Source organism: Nerophis lumbriciformis, linkage group LG14, assembly GCF_033978685.3.
Source record: "Nerophis lumbriciformis linkage group LG14, RoL_Nlum_v2.1, whole genome shotgun sequence".
In the NCBI taxonomy this organism is placed as follows: domain Eukaryota; kingdom Metazoa; phylum Chordata; class Actinopteri; order Syngnathiformes; family Syngnathidae; genus Nerophis; species Nerophis lumbriciformis.
Window position 1 is genome coordinate 15,467,181 of NC_084561.2, and position 16,172 is coordinate 15,483,352.

Here is a 16,172-nt window from a genome sequence, read left to right on the forward strand (position 1 = left end):
TGAACCCAAATATACCTTAAAATAAGTATAATCTCACTAATAACAAGTGCACTTTTCTTGATAGAAAAAAAAGAGACCTTTTTGCTCAATATGTTGAAAAATATTCTTAAATGAAGTAAATGCTAGTGCCATTATCTTGAAATAATGATATGCACTCGGCATCATGATTTTTTTTTTTCATGCTTGAAATAAGAAATTATTACTTTAAAAAAGTAGTTTTATACTTGTGAGTGTTAATGACACAGCTTTGCATCAGTTGATATTGTAGTTTCAAGCATGTTTTACTCGATATAGGTCATAACATCTCAGCAACAAGCTGTAATATCTTACTGAGATCATTTACGACCAAAACCCTTAAAACAAGTAAAACACTCTAACATAAAATCTGCTTAGTGAGAAGAATTATCTTATCAGACAGAAAATAAGCAAATATCACCCTTATTTGAGATATTTAATCTTACTTGGATTTCAGTTTTTGCATTGCATAATGACCTTCCAGTTCCTTTGTGTAATTGATACTTACTTATGTTTGTTGGCCGCCACAAATTAATGAATGTATGGAAAACGCTGCTTATAAGTGTTTTCTTTTCTTCGGTTTCTGTTCAGGACCCAAGCTCTACAAAGAGCCAAGTGCCAAATCCAATAAGCACATTATCCAGAACGCGCTAGCCCACTGCTGCCTCGCCGGCAAGGTCAATGAGGGGCAGAAGAACAAGATCCTGGAGGTAACCGCATGAGATATATTATTTGTTTATCACTTCTCTCTGACATGCAATAATGTGTGCACAGATCAACAATGTCATGTATGTTGAATATTGTAAACATTGGACCATGACCAGCAAACTGTGGCTCAGACGGGTGCTTGCTCGAGGTAGGTTGCCGTATATTTGGTCCAAGGTGGGATGGGACTGCCACGATAAGCCTTGAACCCTTCGAAGCAGGTTGCTATAGCAACCGTCAAGGCGTTTGTGAAGGCGCGCATTGAGGGTCCAGGTCTCGGAGCCGTACATGAGGATGGGTTCGATGGTAGACTTGGAAGAGGTCTAGCTTAAGTGAATTGGGCAGGTTGGAGTGCCATATGCTGTCCATTTTATTACATGCTTTGCAGGCTTGGGCTTTCCTGGTCCGTAAGTCATTACCGGAATCCATGATCCAGGAACCGAGGTGCTTAAAATCATCAACTTGCTTAAGTGGGGCTCCAGATTTGGAGGGCAGTTGTACAGCAGTTTTGGTTGAGACAAATTCTGTCTTCAAGGAGTTGCAGTGGAGACCAACGCAGTTAGCAGCATCCTCTAGAGCAGTGTTTTTCAACCACTGTGCCGCGGCACACAAGTGTACCGTGAGATATTGTTTGGTGTGCTGTGGGAGTTTATGTAATTTCACCTAATTGGGTAAAAAACATATTTTGCAAACCAGTAATTATAATCCACAGATGTGCCGTTGTTGAGTGTTTGTGCTGTCTAGAGCTCGGCAGAGTAACCATGTAATACTCTTTCATATCAGTAGGATAATTGCTTTGTAGATGTCGGGAACGACGACGATGGTTTGCAGGTAAAAAGGTATCTAATGCTTAAACCAAAAATAAACAAAAGGCGAGTGCTGCTAAGAAAAGGCATTGAAGCTTAGGGATGGCTATGCAAAACTAAAACTGAACTGGCTGCAAAGTAAACAAAAACTGAATGCTGGACGACAGCAAAGACTTACAGCGTGTGGAGCAGACGGCGTCCACAAAGTACATCCGAACATGACATGACAATTAACAATGTCCCCGCAAAGAAGGATAGCGACAACTTAAATAGCCTTGATTGCTAAAACAAAGCAGGTGCGGGGAATACCAAAGACTATAAAAATGGGACCTATTACCTCCCTGCTTGGCACTCAGCATCAAGGGTTAGAATTGGGGGTTAAATCACCAAAAATGATTCCCGGGCGCAGCCACCGCTGCTGCCCACTGCTCCCCTCACCTCCCAGGGTGTGAACAAGGGTGATGGGTCAAATGCAGAGAATAATTTCGCCACACCGAGTGTGTGTGTGACAATCATTGGTACTTTAACTTAAATAGCGCTCAAGGAAGACATGAAACTGCTGCAGGAAAATACCAACAAAACAGGAAAAGCCACCAAAATTGGAGCGCAAGACAAGAACTAAAACACTACACACAGGAAGACACCAAACAACTCCAAGTAAGTCACGGCGTGATGTGACAGGTCGTGACAGTACTTTGAGACAAGAGCTATATTGATGCATGCTTAGTTGTTGTTTGAATTCATATCCAACACTTGCGAGAACAACTTTTTATTGTCAATATCGACTGCTGAGTTTAATTTTTTCATGTTTTCTGCTGGTGGTCTGCCTCAGACTTTTTTCAATGAAAAAAACGTGCCTCGGCTCAGAAAAGGTTGAAAAACACTGCTCTAGAGCATAGAGAAGGGCCTCTGCATCTGCCGACGAGTTGGATGGTATTGCAATTTCGCCGGGTGTCTGCGGCTAGTTCGGGGCTTTAGTAGCAGTCCCATGTTGTTGTTGGCATCAAGAGAGACGCGGAGGACGTAATCGAGGACGATGATAAAAAGAAAAAGTGTCTCCCTGTAAAACGCCAGCGCTGATTTCAAACGACCCAGTTTCTCTGTCAGGGGTGATAACTCTTGTACTGGTATTGGTGTAAAGAGCCTTAATGGCCACAGCAATCTCATCTGGAATACTATATTGTCACCAATATTGTCAAGTATTGTACTTTTGGTGAAATTAATTTCCCCCCTACACATTGTTTTAGGAAACACACTGCAAAAAGTCAGTGTTCAAAGACAAGAAAAAAAAAATACAAAAATTAGGTTGTTTTTTTTAAACTAAGCAAAATGATCTGCCAATAGAACAAGAAAATTCGGCTTGTCGAGGCTTTCCAAAACAAGTAAAATTAGCTAACCTCAATGAACCCAAAAATACCTTAAAATAAGTATATTCTCACTAATAGCAAGTGCACTTTTCTTGATAGAAAAAAAAAAAACGAGACCCTTTTTCTCAATATGTTGAAAAATATTCTTAAATTAAGTACCGTATTTTTTGGACTATAAGTCGCAGTTTTTTTCATAGTTTGGCCGGGCTCCAGTGCGACTTATATATGTTTTTTTCCTTTTTTATTATGCATTTTCGGCAGGTGCGACTTATACTTCGGTGCGACTTATACTCCGAAAAATACGGTAAATGCTAGTGCCATTATCTTGACATAATGATATGCGCTCGGCATTACATTTCTTGCAACCAGCAAACTTATACTAAAAACTAGTTTATTGTTCTTAATGGAAAGGCAACAAGGCAACCGCTTGGTACTCTCGGAGTCTCCTAGCCGCTCAGGCAAATCATATGGTCTAAAAATGCATTTTTCCAACGACAACATGACATCATCACACCAAGTGCGTGCTTTTTCAGTCAATTAGTGCACGAGGAATATATATATATATGTATATCAGTGTTTCCCACAGGACAGGCATCTATTTGTGGTGGTGTGGTTGGGGGGCGGGGGGTGGCGGCGGCAGCGGCGATGACCAAAAAGAACGCGGAGTTGGAATATAAGTACAACACTTTATGTACATATTTAGCTCATTAAAATTACCGACAGGAAGGCGAGAAACACTTTATTTCAACAGACTCTGGCGCCGTACCTGTCGTCAAAACTCCAAAGACCGACTGCACAGTTGCGCTAACAAAATAAGAGTCTCAGAAAGCTGGCGTGCACAAGCTAGCAAGCTACGGAGTTTGCCGACAATGTATTTCTTGTAAAGTGTATACAAAGGAGTACAGAAGCTGGACAAATAAGATGCCAAAAACCAACCACTTTCATGTGGTATTGGACAGAAAGGAGGACTTTTTTTCTCCTCCATTCGAAAATGCGGACGTTATCAGCACCACCGGGGGCCGGGCTGTATTTATATATATATATATAATATATATATATAAATACAGCCCGGCCCCCAGCCAAATTTTTTTTATTGTAATTTTGAAGATTTCATCTGAATGTGCATGAACTATTTCTGTTCAAAATAGTTTGAAATCTCACATGTGAAATGTTTAAATATTAACTGTCAGTTTACTGTACAGTGCCAACTGTACTACTATATGAGTACGTATTTTCTCTTGTTTCATTGAAAATAAAACAGCAAAGTCCTGACAAAGACTGTCATCTGTTTTAATTATGAGACACAATTGTGTCAGTAATGATGTTTTTGTTCATGCTTGAAGTAAGAAATGATTACTTTAAAAAAGTAGTTTTATATTTGTGAGTGTTGATGACACAGCCTTGCAACAGTTGATATTCTAGTTTCAAGCATGTTTTACTCAATATAGGTCATAAAATCTCAGCAACAAGCTGTAATATCTTACTGAGATCATTTAGGACCATAACACTTAAAACAAGTAAAACACTCTAACATAAAATCTGCTTCATGAGAAGAATTATCTTATTAGACAGAAAATAAGCAAATATCACCCTTATTTGAGATATTTAATCTTACTTAGATTTCAGTTTTTGCAGTGCATGCACTCATGTTCATAACTTTTCACAGGAAATGGAGAAATCGGAGGCCAACAACTTCCTGGTTTTGTTCCGAGACGGCGGCTGCCAGTTCCGCTCCTTGTACACCTACTGCCCTGAGACCGAGGAGATCAACAAACTGGCGGGCATCGGCCCGAAGAGCATCACGCGCAAGATGATCGACGGCCTCTACAAGTACAACTCGGACAAGAAGCAGTTCAGCCTGATACCGGCTAAGACCATGTCGGCCAGCGTGGACGCCGTCACCATCCACTGCCACCTGTGGCAAACCAAGAAGCCGCCCACCCCGAAAAAAGTAGTGCCTGCCCCCCAGTCCTGATGGAGCCTGGACATACCTCCATGATGATTCCAACACCCGCATTTTCCACTTCCTGCTCGATGTACGCCACTGATGAAGAATGATGTAAATATCTAAAAACCATGTCGGAGTCTAGTTTATGAAGGAATGTGTGAGTACTGTTTTTATCTCCTATGTGCCAAACGTCAAAAACGAGACCGTACGAATGCGAGGACATTTTACTCAACACCGAATGTTTATGATTCATGTACAGATTCGTTTCGATTTGCAATTTTGGCGTGCGAGTGCCATGAGGTGATTGTAACTCGGCAGTTATTGATGAGTCGTCATGTTTTGTATATTTAGGTACACAACTTTAAGGGCCAAAAAGATTGCATACAGCTAGCGTTCGCCACACACCGCTTGTGTGTTCAACTCTACAAAGTCAAACGGTTTCAGCTTTTCAGGACCCTGTCTTTGGAGGAAGGTGGGCCGTCACTCCAGATAAAGAAAAACTTTTTATTTTTCTTAAAGGGGAACATTCTCACAATTTGAGAAGGGTTAAAACCATTAAAAATCAGTTCCCAGTGGCTTATTTTATTTTTCGAAGTTTTTTTTCAAAATTTTACCCATCACGCAATATCCCTAAAAAAAGCTTCAAAGTGCCTGATTTTAACCATCGTTATATACACCCGTCCATTTTCCTGTGACGTCACATAGTGAAGCCAACACAAACAAACATGGCGGAAAGAACAGCAAGCTATAGCGACATTAGCTCGGATTCAGACTCGGATTTCAGGGGCTTAAGCGATTCGACAGATTACGCATGTATTGAAACGGATGGTTGTAGTGTGGAGGCAGGTAGCGAAAACGAAATTGAAGAAGAAACTGAAGCTATTGAGCCATATCGGTTTGAACCGACGAAAACGACACGACAGCCAGCGACACGGGAGAAAGCGAGGACGAATTCGGCGATCGCCTTCTAACCAACGATTGGTATGTGTTTGTTTGGCATTAAAGGAAACTAACAACTATGAACTAGGTTTACAGCATATGAAATACATTTGGCAACTACATGCACTTTGAGAGTGCAGACAGCCCAATTTTCATCAATTAATATATTCTGTAGACATACCCTCATCCGCTCTCTTTTCCTGAAAGCTGATCTGTCCAGTTTTGGAGTTGATGTCAGCAGGCCAGGGAAGCTAGGGTCGATATTCTTCTCTTGATCATCTTCGGTGGCATAAGGGACGGTGTGAGCCAAGACATCCAGGGGGTTTAGCTCGCTCGTCTGCGGGAACAAACTGCCGCCATTGCTTGCCGTGCTACCGAGGCCCTTTGTCCCTGAATTGCTTCAATTCAATGGGGGTCTGGCGGCAGATTTCTTTGACTTTATCGTTGGAAATGCATCTGCTTTGAGTGTCGCAGGATATCCACACATTCTTGCCATTTCTGTCGTAGCATAGCTTTCGTCGGTAAAGTGTGCGGAACAAACGTCCAATTTCTTGCCACTTTCGCATCTTTGGGCCACTGGTGCAACTTGAATTCGTCCCTGTTCGTGTTGTTACACCCTCCGACAACACACCGACGAGGCATGATGTCTCCAAGGTACGGAAAACAGTCGAAAAAACGGAAAATAACAGCTGATTTGACTCTGTGTTTGAGAAAATGGCGGATTGCTTCCCGATGTGACGTCACGAGAGCGAATAATTGAAAGGCGTTTAATTCGCCAAAATTCACCCATTTAAAGTTCGGAAATCGGTTAAAAAAATATATGATCTTTTTTCTGCAACATCAAGGTATATATTGACGCTTACATAGGTCTGGTGATAATGTTCCCCTTTAAATTATTATTTATATTAGTAAGTAAAAGTGACGGACTGTCCAAAAGATTTGGTGATTTTGTTTTTGCACTTAAAAGTTCTGAATGATGTCCAGTGTAAAATGGCCAAAGTGGGTCCCTGTCAAGACCCTTTTGACAAATAGAATGCAAGAACCCGGTCGGTTTTGAATGGGTTATTGTTCCGTATTGAAGCCATACGTGACTTGGTTTTGATTTGATATTTGACACGACCAACATAGCTCAGCACAAAGCTTAGGCCAACTTTCTCAGATAATTGTGCAAGATCCCTATTGGTTTTTAGCAACCATTGTAGGTTAGGTCCAATATAGATATAGTACATGTTTGTTTGTTACTTATTACAGGTCAAAATGTACACCGGATTTTCTTAAAAAGTTCAAGTCTGGCTTTTTGTATTATACTCTATTCGTTTTTGTTCTGTTTCAAACTGATACGTACTTTGATTTTGACTGATATTTGACACAATATGGCCAATATTGCTCAGCACAAAATGTGAGCCAAAGTCCTGCGTATACAATAAGTGTCATGGCAAGATCCCTATTTCTTTTGAGCTGATTTAATCTTACAGCAATAATTGTGCGTAGGTTAATAGTATTATAACAGGTCAGAATTCCGAGGTACTTTTCTTAAAACTTTTACGGTTTGTCTGTTTGTATCAAAGTCCCAGCAGGCACTAGACATCGATACAATGTTGATTATACGTACATGTCTGTGGAGGTCTTGCTCCTCCGGGTTCTCTGGACCACCAATGACGGACATGACAGTTGTGTTCATCTTTGCGAACAAGGATTAATTTTGCAATAAGTTGTGCTTTTCAGCCATGTTAAAAGTTTCTGTCGCTCGTTCTCCACCATCAACAACCTCGTCTCCTTCCCGACTTCTGCCTTTAACTGAGCGACAGGTGATCAGACAAACACTCACAGCTGTGTATTGTATGCGCCTGTCACTAATTTCAAAGCCGATCCTGACACACCCGGCTTCGCTGCAGGTCCGCAGGCCACGCCCCCCCACAATGTCCTTTAAAACAAAGTTGTAAAATAGTTGTATTTGTCAATTGAGACAACAGTGGTGTGTAACGTTAAATCCACGTTGTTGGTCAAATCAACATCACAACCTGACATTGAATAAACGTCAAAGAGTATGTTGTTTCAATGTTATATTTGTGTTGGAAAATGACCAAAATTCAATGGTTAAATCAACATCAGAACCCAACATTGATTAAACGTTGTCTAAAAGCATGTTGTTTCAACGTTAGGTTTGAGTTGCTCAACGTCAGGACCGAATTCAACAAGTTCTCAACGTTGTTTTAATGTCTAATGCCTGCTGGGGTAAGACCTCTACAGGTTTTGAAGGGATTATTGTTCTGTTTCAGTTTCTGACTGATATTTGACACAATTTGGTCAATATTGCTCAGCACAAAAATTGAGCCGAATTTCTGGGATCATTGTGCAAGTATCGTGGCAAGATCCCTATTGGTTTTGGACTAAATTCATCTAATAGCAATCAATGTGTTGAGGTTGTTAGCACTCTTACAGGTCAAAATTCCAAGAGACTTTTAGGTCTGTCTGTATCAAAGTAAGAACTATATTGGTTTTGAAGGGATTCTTGTTCTGTTTCAAACCGATACATACTTTGATTTTGACTGATATTTGACACAAAAGTTGAGGCAAATTTCTGCTATCATTGCGCAGACATTAAGTACCATGGCAAGATCCCTATTGGTTTAGAACGAATTTAATACTTTTTCAATCAATGTGGTCAGGTTGTTAGCACTCTTACAAGTCAAAGATTTCAAGATACTCTTCTTAAAACGTTTAGGTCTGTTTGTTTGTATCAGAAAATACCTCTATTGGTTTTGAAGGGATAATTGTTCTGTTTCAAACCGATACATAATTTGATTTTGACTGATATTTGACACAAGATGGCCAATATGACACAGCACAAAGGTTAAGCCAACTTTCTGGGATGATTGGGCATACTGTAACAAGCCAAGATCTCTATTGATTTTAGTAACCATTGTAGCTTAGGTCAAAGATACATATGTTTGTTGTTAGCACTCTTACAGGCGTAAAAGCACTCTTACAGCTCCAAATGTACACTTTATTTCTTAAACGTTCAGATCTGGCTGTTTGTATCAAAGAACTCTATTGGTTTTGAAGGGATTGTTGTTCTTTTTCAATCTTATACATATTTTGATTTAAACTGATCTTGGACACCCGAAGGCCAATATAGTGTTAGTACAAAAATGTAGCCAAATTTCTGGTATGATTGTGCATATAGTAATAAGTATCACGGCAAGATCCCTATTAGTTTTGAGCTGATTTCAACTTGCAGCAATCGGCGTGCTTACGTCAAAGGTGAGTTTGTTGTTAGGATAGGATAGACTTTACTTTTCCCACATAGGGAAAATTATGTGGTTGCAGTGCAGACACAAAATTCCACTAAAATAATATAAAAACACATGAAAACAAGAAACATTAAAGAACACAAAATACTTTATGATAGCACAAAGCTGATGCAGCCTTCAATTCAATATTATTAATCCAAAAGTAAAACATAACAAAAAAAGACCAATAAATAATACACTATCATATACAATATTACTCCTACCAGTCACATTTCTCATCAAAGTAAGAACTCTATTGGTTTTGAAGGGATTATTGTTCTGTATCCGACCAAAACTCTTACTGATATTTGACACGAAATAGCTCAGCAACTTTCTGGGGCGATGGCTCAGATCAAGGCAAGATTTCTATTGGTTTTGAACTGTATTCAGTATATAGCAACCAATCTAGTTTAGGTCAAAGAAAAATGCAGTGTTAGCATTCTTACAGGTCAAAATTCAAGGCATATTTATTTGACTCTTATCAAAGTAAGAACTCTATTGGTTTTGACTGGCTTAATGTTTCAAACAATAATTTGTATCAAAGTAAGAACTCTATTGGTTTTGAAGGGATTACTGTTCTGTATCAAACCAAAACTTACTGATTTCTAACCGATATTTTACACAAAATAGCTCAGCAACTTTCTGGGACGATGGCTCAAATCAAGGCAAGATTTCTATTGGTTTTGAACTGCATTCAGTATATAGCAACCAATCTAGTTTAGGTCAAAGAGAAATACACTGTATTACATGATTGTTGTTAGCATTCTTACAGGTCAAAATTCAAGGAATATTCCCTTGACTCTTAAGAAAGTAAGAACTCTATTGGTTTTGAACTGTATTCAGTATATAGCAACCGATCTAGTTTAGGTCAAAGAGAAATGCAGTGTATTACATGATTGTCGTTAGCATTCTTACAGGTCAAAATTCAAGGAATATTTATTTGACTCTTATCAAAGTAAGAACTCTATTGATTTTGACTGGCCTATTGTTTCAAACAATATTTTGTATCAAAGTAAGAACTCTATTGGTTTTGAAGGGATTACTGTTCTGTATCAAACCAAAACTCTTTACTGATTTTTAACTGATATTTGACACAAAATAGCTCAGCAACTTTCTGGGACGATGTCTCAGGTCAAGGCAAGATTTCTATTGGTTTTGAACTGCTTTCAGTATATAGCAACCAATCTAGTTTAGGTCAAAGAGAAATACACTGTATTACATGATTGTTGTTAGCATTCTTACAGGTCAAAATTAAAGGAATATTTCTTTGACTCTTTCAAAGTAAGAACTCTATTGGTTTTGAACTGTATTCAATATATAGCAACCAATCTAGTTTAGGCAAAAGAGAAATACACTGTATTACATGATTCTTGTTAGCATTCTTACAGGTCAAAAGTCAAGGACTATTTCCTTGACTCTTATCAAAGTAAGAACTCTATTGGTTTTGACTGTCTTATTGTTTCAAACACATCATTTTGACACAAGCTGGCCAATACAGCACAAAGATTCTGGGACGATTGCTAATTTGCTCAAATAAAGGCTATATTTCTAATGGTTTTGAATGATATCAAACTTTTAGCAACCAATGTAGTTTCGGTCCAAGATAAATAGTGTGCAAGTTCGCCGTACATTAGCACTTCTTCATATCCAAACTCACTGTTGATTTGAAAGGTCTGCATGTGTCAATATTTTTCTTTTTAAAGTGTGTAACGGAGCAAGAACCCGCATGATCAAACTGCATGTCAGATCTACTGTATTCATTTTTAATGTCTTCCTTAAAATACATTCTTTCACCCACTCAACGTGTTTCAAATTCAAGTGATGGATTTGTGTGGTGTTAAAGCTGCCGTTTGGGACAGTTTTGTACTTTCACTTTCAGTTTCGAACAAATTGTACAATCACAAATGGTGGACCGCTATCAGCACAGAGTGACACCCGAGGAGTATTTCTCTTGTGTCAGGAAGTTGTAGATTAGTATTTTTGTAAGATTCATAAGTTGTAAACTCACATTTTCACTTATCGGTAAAAAAAAAATGGCTGCGTTTAGCTGCAACATGTAAAGATTAGGAATATTTTGGTAGTTCTCTCTTTGAATTGTAGGAAAATCGTCAAGGCCGCGTTTTTAGGCAGGTGGTGTTTTGCTGCATACGGGTATACAACAATTAATTGTAATCAAATCTGCTGACTTGGTGCATTATTTTAAACCGGGGGGGTATTTATGACTTTTGTTTCTAATGTAATCTAGTATGTTGGTTATTGACCACAGGAAGCCAAGGGAATATTTAACCTACAAGCTTGTTGTACATATCAGTGTTTGTGTTCTCATGTGCTATAATGATGACTTTTTGTTGTCGGATAACGTGATGTCTTTGAAAAAAACATGTAATTTATTTGTTTTTTTGCTGCATCAAATAAACTCAGCATGGCCTCCAAATACTTGTTTGTGAATATTTAGTAAATCCGACCTTAAAAAGTCAATGCATTCCTTTTTGTTTGCGGCAAACTCACAATACTGTGCAAATGTCCTAATAAAACAGTATATGACATTGTGTTAAAACGTAACAGAACATTTACTTTAATTGATAATTTTCTGTTTCTTTTCACCGGATCCGGGGTTATATAATATTATTGTGCATTGTCAGGTTCAAACACTGATGACATCTATTAAACAAGACAAGAAGCAAAGAATTAAAGACAGAATTCAATATTGAGGAGAGTCGTCTGTACACTGTACCCTTTATAGCATCTCAGCACGCTGTGGCGAAAGATTGTACTCCTCCTTTTTTATTGGACTTTCTCCGACCACAGCTTCCACTTTCAGAGGGAAGTGGGTCGTAAACAGCGTTGCCTTTAGTTACCGAACAGTTCAAAAGAAGAGGTTGTAAAATAGTTAAAAAAGAAGTTCGTAAAATAGTTCAAAAAGGAGGTTCAAGAAGAGGTCGCCTGAAGGGGAGTCTGGTCCTGCTTCCTCTCCGCTTTGAAGTCCATGGGTTAGAACAATATCTTTCTGTTGATTACCATACATGAAAGAAAACAGAACACCTTCATTTTGCTTCCTCCCCCCTACACTGTGGAGTTTTACGAGCCTTACTCTTGGTAGGTTCCAAAGACAGCTTTTGCTTCTCACCGGGCCCTCAATGTAACAAAGTTTTTGTGATAATTTAGAAACAATTATTCTAACATGCATAAATAAATGTTTTTTGTGAGTAATTGACGCAGGGCTTATTTAGGCAAAATAATTATTCCTTTAAGGAGTTAGATTAATGTAGACAGGGTAACTGCTAATATAGTCTTGAAAATATACAAACAATATGTAAGAATAAACCCACAATGTCTAGCTTTTAATGAAATTACAAGTACATAATAGCTTGTTTTAATAAAGTTACAAGTATGTGCGCCCTGCGATGAGGTGGCGACTTGTCCAGGGTGTACCCCGCCTTCCGCCCGATTGTAGCTGAGATAGGCTCCAGCGCCCCCCGCGACCCCAAAGGGAATAAGCGGTAGAAAATGGATGGATGGATGGACAAGTATGTGCACCAATACATAGTTTTGTGATAATGAGATGGCAGTTCAGTTTCTTCAAATGTGACAAACTGTAAAAAAAAAAAAAGTATGCTGTATTTTGGTTTGTTCAGTATTAAAAGCAATTTAAAAAGTATACCAATTACGTCATGAAATGAACAATGGCCCTTTTGCATCCCTGGCAATTTTAGTGGGATTTTTTTAAATTTAAAAACCTGTCATTGCTCAAAAAATAATAATGAATCAAAACCAATGTTGTTATGAAATAATGAGGTATTGAGAGCTTTGAATACTTCACATCAAGTTTTATAATATTTTTTGGGAAAAATATTGCATTTTGTGTTTGCCATAAAAAAAGTTTTCTAAGACAAAAAGGGCTTAAAAATGTTTTTAAAAAAACAAAAAATATATTAAAAATATAAAAATGTATAATAGACGGATAGATCTGATGTAGATCAAGAGATTTATGGGTTGAAAAGTAAAACAATAAAAAATAATGCCTGTCCTATTTTATGAGTGGGGCCCTTTTGGATCTCTGGGAATTTTACTTTTTTTAACTCATTGCTCAATAAATAATAATCAATTTCAAAGTTGTTATAAATGTTCGACTTATTCAAGGCTCTAATCACTTCACATGAAGTATTTCACTTAGAAAATTATGAGGGTTAAAATATTGCATATTTTGTGTTTTTGCCACAAAAAAACTGTTTTTTCTTGGGCATAGAACATAAACAAATGTAAACTTTCTGTCGACAGATCTGAAGTTTAACTAGGGATTTAAGCGTACAAAAAAAAAAGAATATATATATGAATACTTCACATCAAGTTTTAAAATATTTTCTGGGATAAATATTGCATTTTGTGTTTGTCATTAGAAAAAAAGTTTTCTAAGACAAAAAGGGCATAAAAATGTTTAAAAAAAACAAAAAAAAACATGAAAAAATATAAAAATGTATAATCGACGGATAGATCTGAGGTAGATCTAAAGATTTATGGGTTGAAAGTAAAACAATAAAAAATAATGCCTGTCCTATTTTACGAGCGGTGCCCTTTTGGATCTCTGGGAATTTTCTTTTTTTAACTCATTGCTCAATAAATACAAATTAATCAATATCAATGCTGTTATAGATGTTCGACTCTAATTACTTCACATGAAGTATTCCACTTTGAAAATTTTAGGGGTCAAAATCTTGCATATTTTGTGTTTTTACCACAAAAAACAGGGTTTTTTTGGTGGGAAAAGGACATAGAACATAAACAAATGTAAACTTTCTGTCAACAGATCTGAAGTTTAACTAGGGATTTAAGTGTACAAAAAAAAAAGAATATATATATGAATACCTCCCATCAAGATTTAAAATATTTTCTGGGAAAAATATTGCATTTTGTGTTTGCCATTAAAAAAAAAAGTTTTCTAAAACAAAAAGGGCATATAAATGTTTTTAAAAACCAATAAAAAATATAAAAATGTATAATCGACGGATAGATCTGAAGTAGATCTAGAGATTTAAGGGTTGAAAGTAAAACAATAAAAAGTAATGCCTGATCCCTTTTGGATCTATGGGAATTTTCTTTTTTTAACTCATTGCTCAATGAATAAGGAAGGGATTTAAGTGTAAAAACAAAAAAAAAAGAATATATATGTGTACAGCTCCACTAATGGACATTGGCGTGTTACTTTCAAAGGCAAAATTAAAGTATTGCTAGCAACATAATTTTATCTGGGACTTTATTGTATTATATGTATAGTACATGTTCCAAAAAGAAAAAAAGCATAAAACACAGTATATTTAAATATACTAAATGTAAAAAAGGGAATAAATATTCAAAATAATCTAGTTTGGTTACGCCATCATGAGCGCAACACAACGTTGTAAAAGTTTCGACTACAATTCTAAATAAGATGTCAAAAGCAAACTGAAATCAAATAAACACAGCTTAAAGATTGATCAATACCTATTTATGATGATTTATCAAAATATAAAAGAAATATACCTGAATAGAACGCTCATGATGGTTACACCCAAAAGTAACGTTATGAAACGCGTTTTTCCAAGTTTTTGGGGCATTTTTATGCTATTTCCAAGAATCTCCTTTTTATTATCGTATGGTCAAACTAATGCATATTATACATGCATGCCCTAGTAAACAAAACAAAAAAGTCATATTTATTTTGATTGTTACATTTTGAAGTACATTTGTGCAGGTGGGTGCGAATGTACCCATTACAGAGTTGTACACATATATACTGTATATGACTTATTTTTACCATTTAATGACTTAGAGCCAGACAGATTAATACAATCAATATATTGTATTTGTTTTGAAGAGGTAAAATATCAAAATGGCCCCTGCATAATTTCGATTTGTTTTTTTATTTGTTTTTTTAGTGATACCTAGTAAAAAGTGCCAGCAGCACCAGTCTAAACAGAAATGGTGTAATCTCTTTCACAGCGAAGAAGAACAAACATTAATAAGTGAAAATAAAACGACTATCTATATATAAATAAGTGATGCTACATGTTAGCCTACGAAGATGTCCGCGTGCGCGCGCAAAGAAGGCGTGGCCACGCTGCGGCAGGGACGCGCCTGATTGGATGTTCGACTCTGCGTGTTTTCCGCATGGCAACGCTACCTTCGCGCCACAAGAAAAACATAAAAAAGGTAGACGGGGAAGAAGCGCTGCGAGCAAGCCGGCGGGGACCGGAATTTACGACACCTGGCTGCTCGTCACGCAACGTGGACGCCGGTGGGCTTGACAGGTCAGGACTTTAGTCGCCGTTTGACGAAGCGTCCCGTCTGTAGTGTGTCAATGAATGACAGTGTGGCGTGTACGTCGTGTTGTGTTTGTGTGAGCACGGGGCGGTGCCTGTCTACCACACACACACGCACACTCTGTAATATTTACATCAGCATTTATCATGATACTGATGAAGATTGAAGATGCCCGTGATGTACGCAAACGCACCACTGACATGCAGATGTTTGGATTCTCACATAACCTTCATGATGATGCAGACATCAATAATAACATTGATGCTTTATAAATACTGTAACATGTTTATTGATTAACATAAATAGCTACATTTGGCCTATCAGTAGCAGATGGTATTATTATAATATACTAATATTACAGCTACATGTTGGTGTCCATTTCTGGTGACAGTTTTGATGTTGAGTTTGGTTGAGTAAGATTTAGGCGTTTTCTTGTTAATAAACAACCAATTTTATTTGCATTTATTCCCAAATAAACATTTTAATGTTTTAATTAAATGGAATCAGCACTAAAAGCCACCCTCGCAAAATGTGTGTCCTATTGTCCATCCATTCATCCATCTTCTTCTGCTTATCCGAGGTCGGGTCGCGGGGGCAGCAGCCTAAGCAGGGAAGCTTAGACTTCCCTCTCCCCAGCCACTTCGCCCAGCTCCTCCCGGGAGATCCCGAGGCGTTCCCAGGCCAGCCGGGAGACATAGTCTTCCCAACGTGTCCTGGGTCTTCCCCGTGCCCTAAACACCTCCCTAGGGAGGCGTTTGGGTGGCATCCTGACCAGATGCCCAAACCACCTCATCTGGCTCCT

The 16,172-nt window shown here is 37.9% G+C and overlaps 2 protein-coding genes across 5 annotated transcripts in view; both read left to right on the top strand.

The window, feature by feature from the left end:
• Nucleotides 1–11,507, top strand: part of camsap2a (calmodulin regulated spectrin-associated protein family, member 2a) — a 100,473-nt gene extending 88,966 nt beyond the window's left edge. For all 4 annotated transcript variants that reach the window (XM_061975997.1, XM_061976000.1, XM_061975999.1 and 1 more), the window contains 2 exons: nucleotides 607–725; nucleotides 4,560–11,507. In XM_061975997.1, the coding sequence (XP_061831981.1) occupies nucleotides 607–725; nucleotides 4,560–4,868 (428 nt within the window). In that variant the 3' untranslated portion in view covers nucleotides 4,869–11,507. The remainder of the gene's footprint in view (nucleotides 1–606; nucleotides 726–4,559) is intronic.
• Nucleotides 11,508–15,167: 3,660 nt separating this feature from the next.
• Nucleotides 15,168–16,172, top strand: part of LOC133616567 (WD repeat-containing protein 47-like) — a 33,267-nt gene continuing 32,262 nt past the window's right edge. Inside the window, exon 1 of the mRNA XM_072914721.1 lies at nucleotides 15,168–15,357. The gene's annotated coding sequence lies outside the window, so the exon portion shown is untranslated. The remainder of the gene's footprint in view (nucleotides 15,358–16,172) is intronic.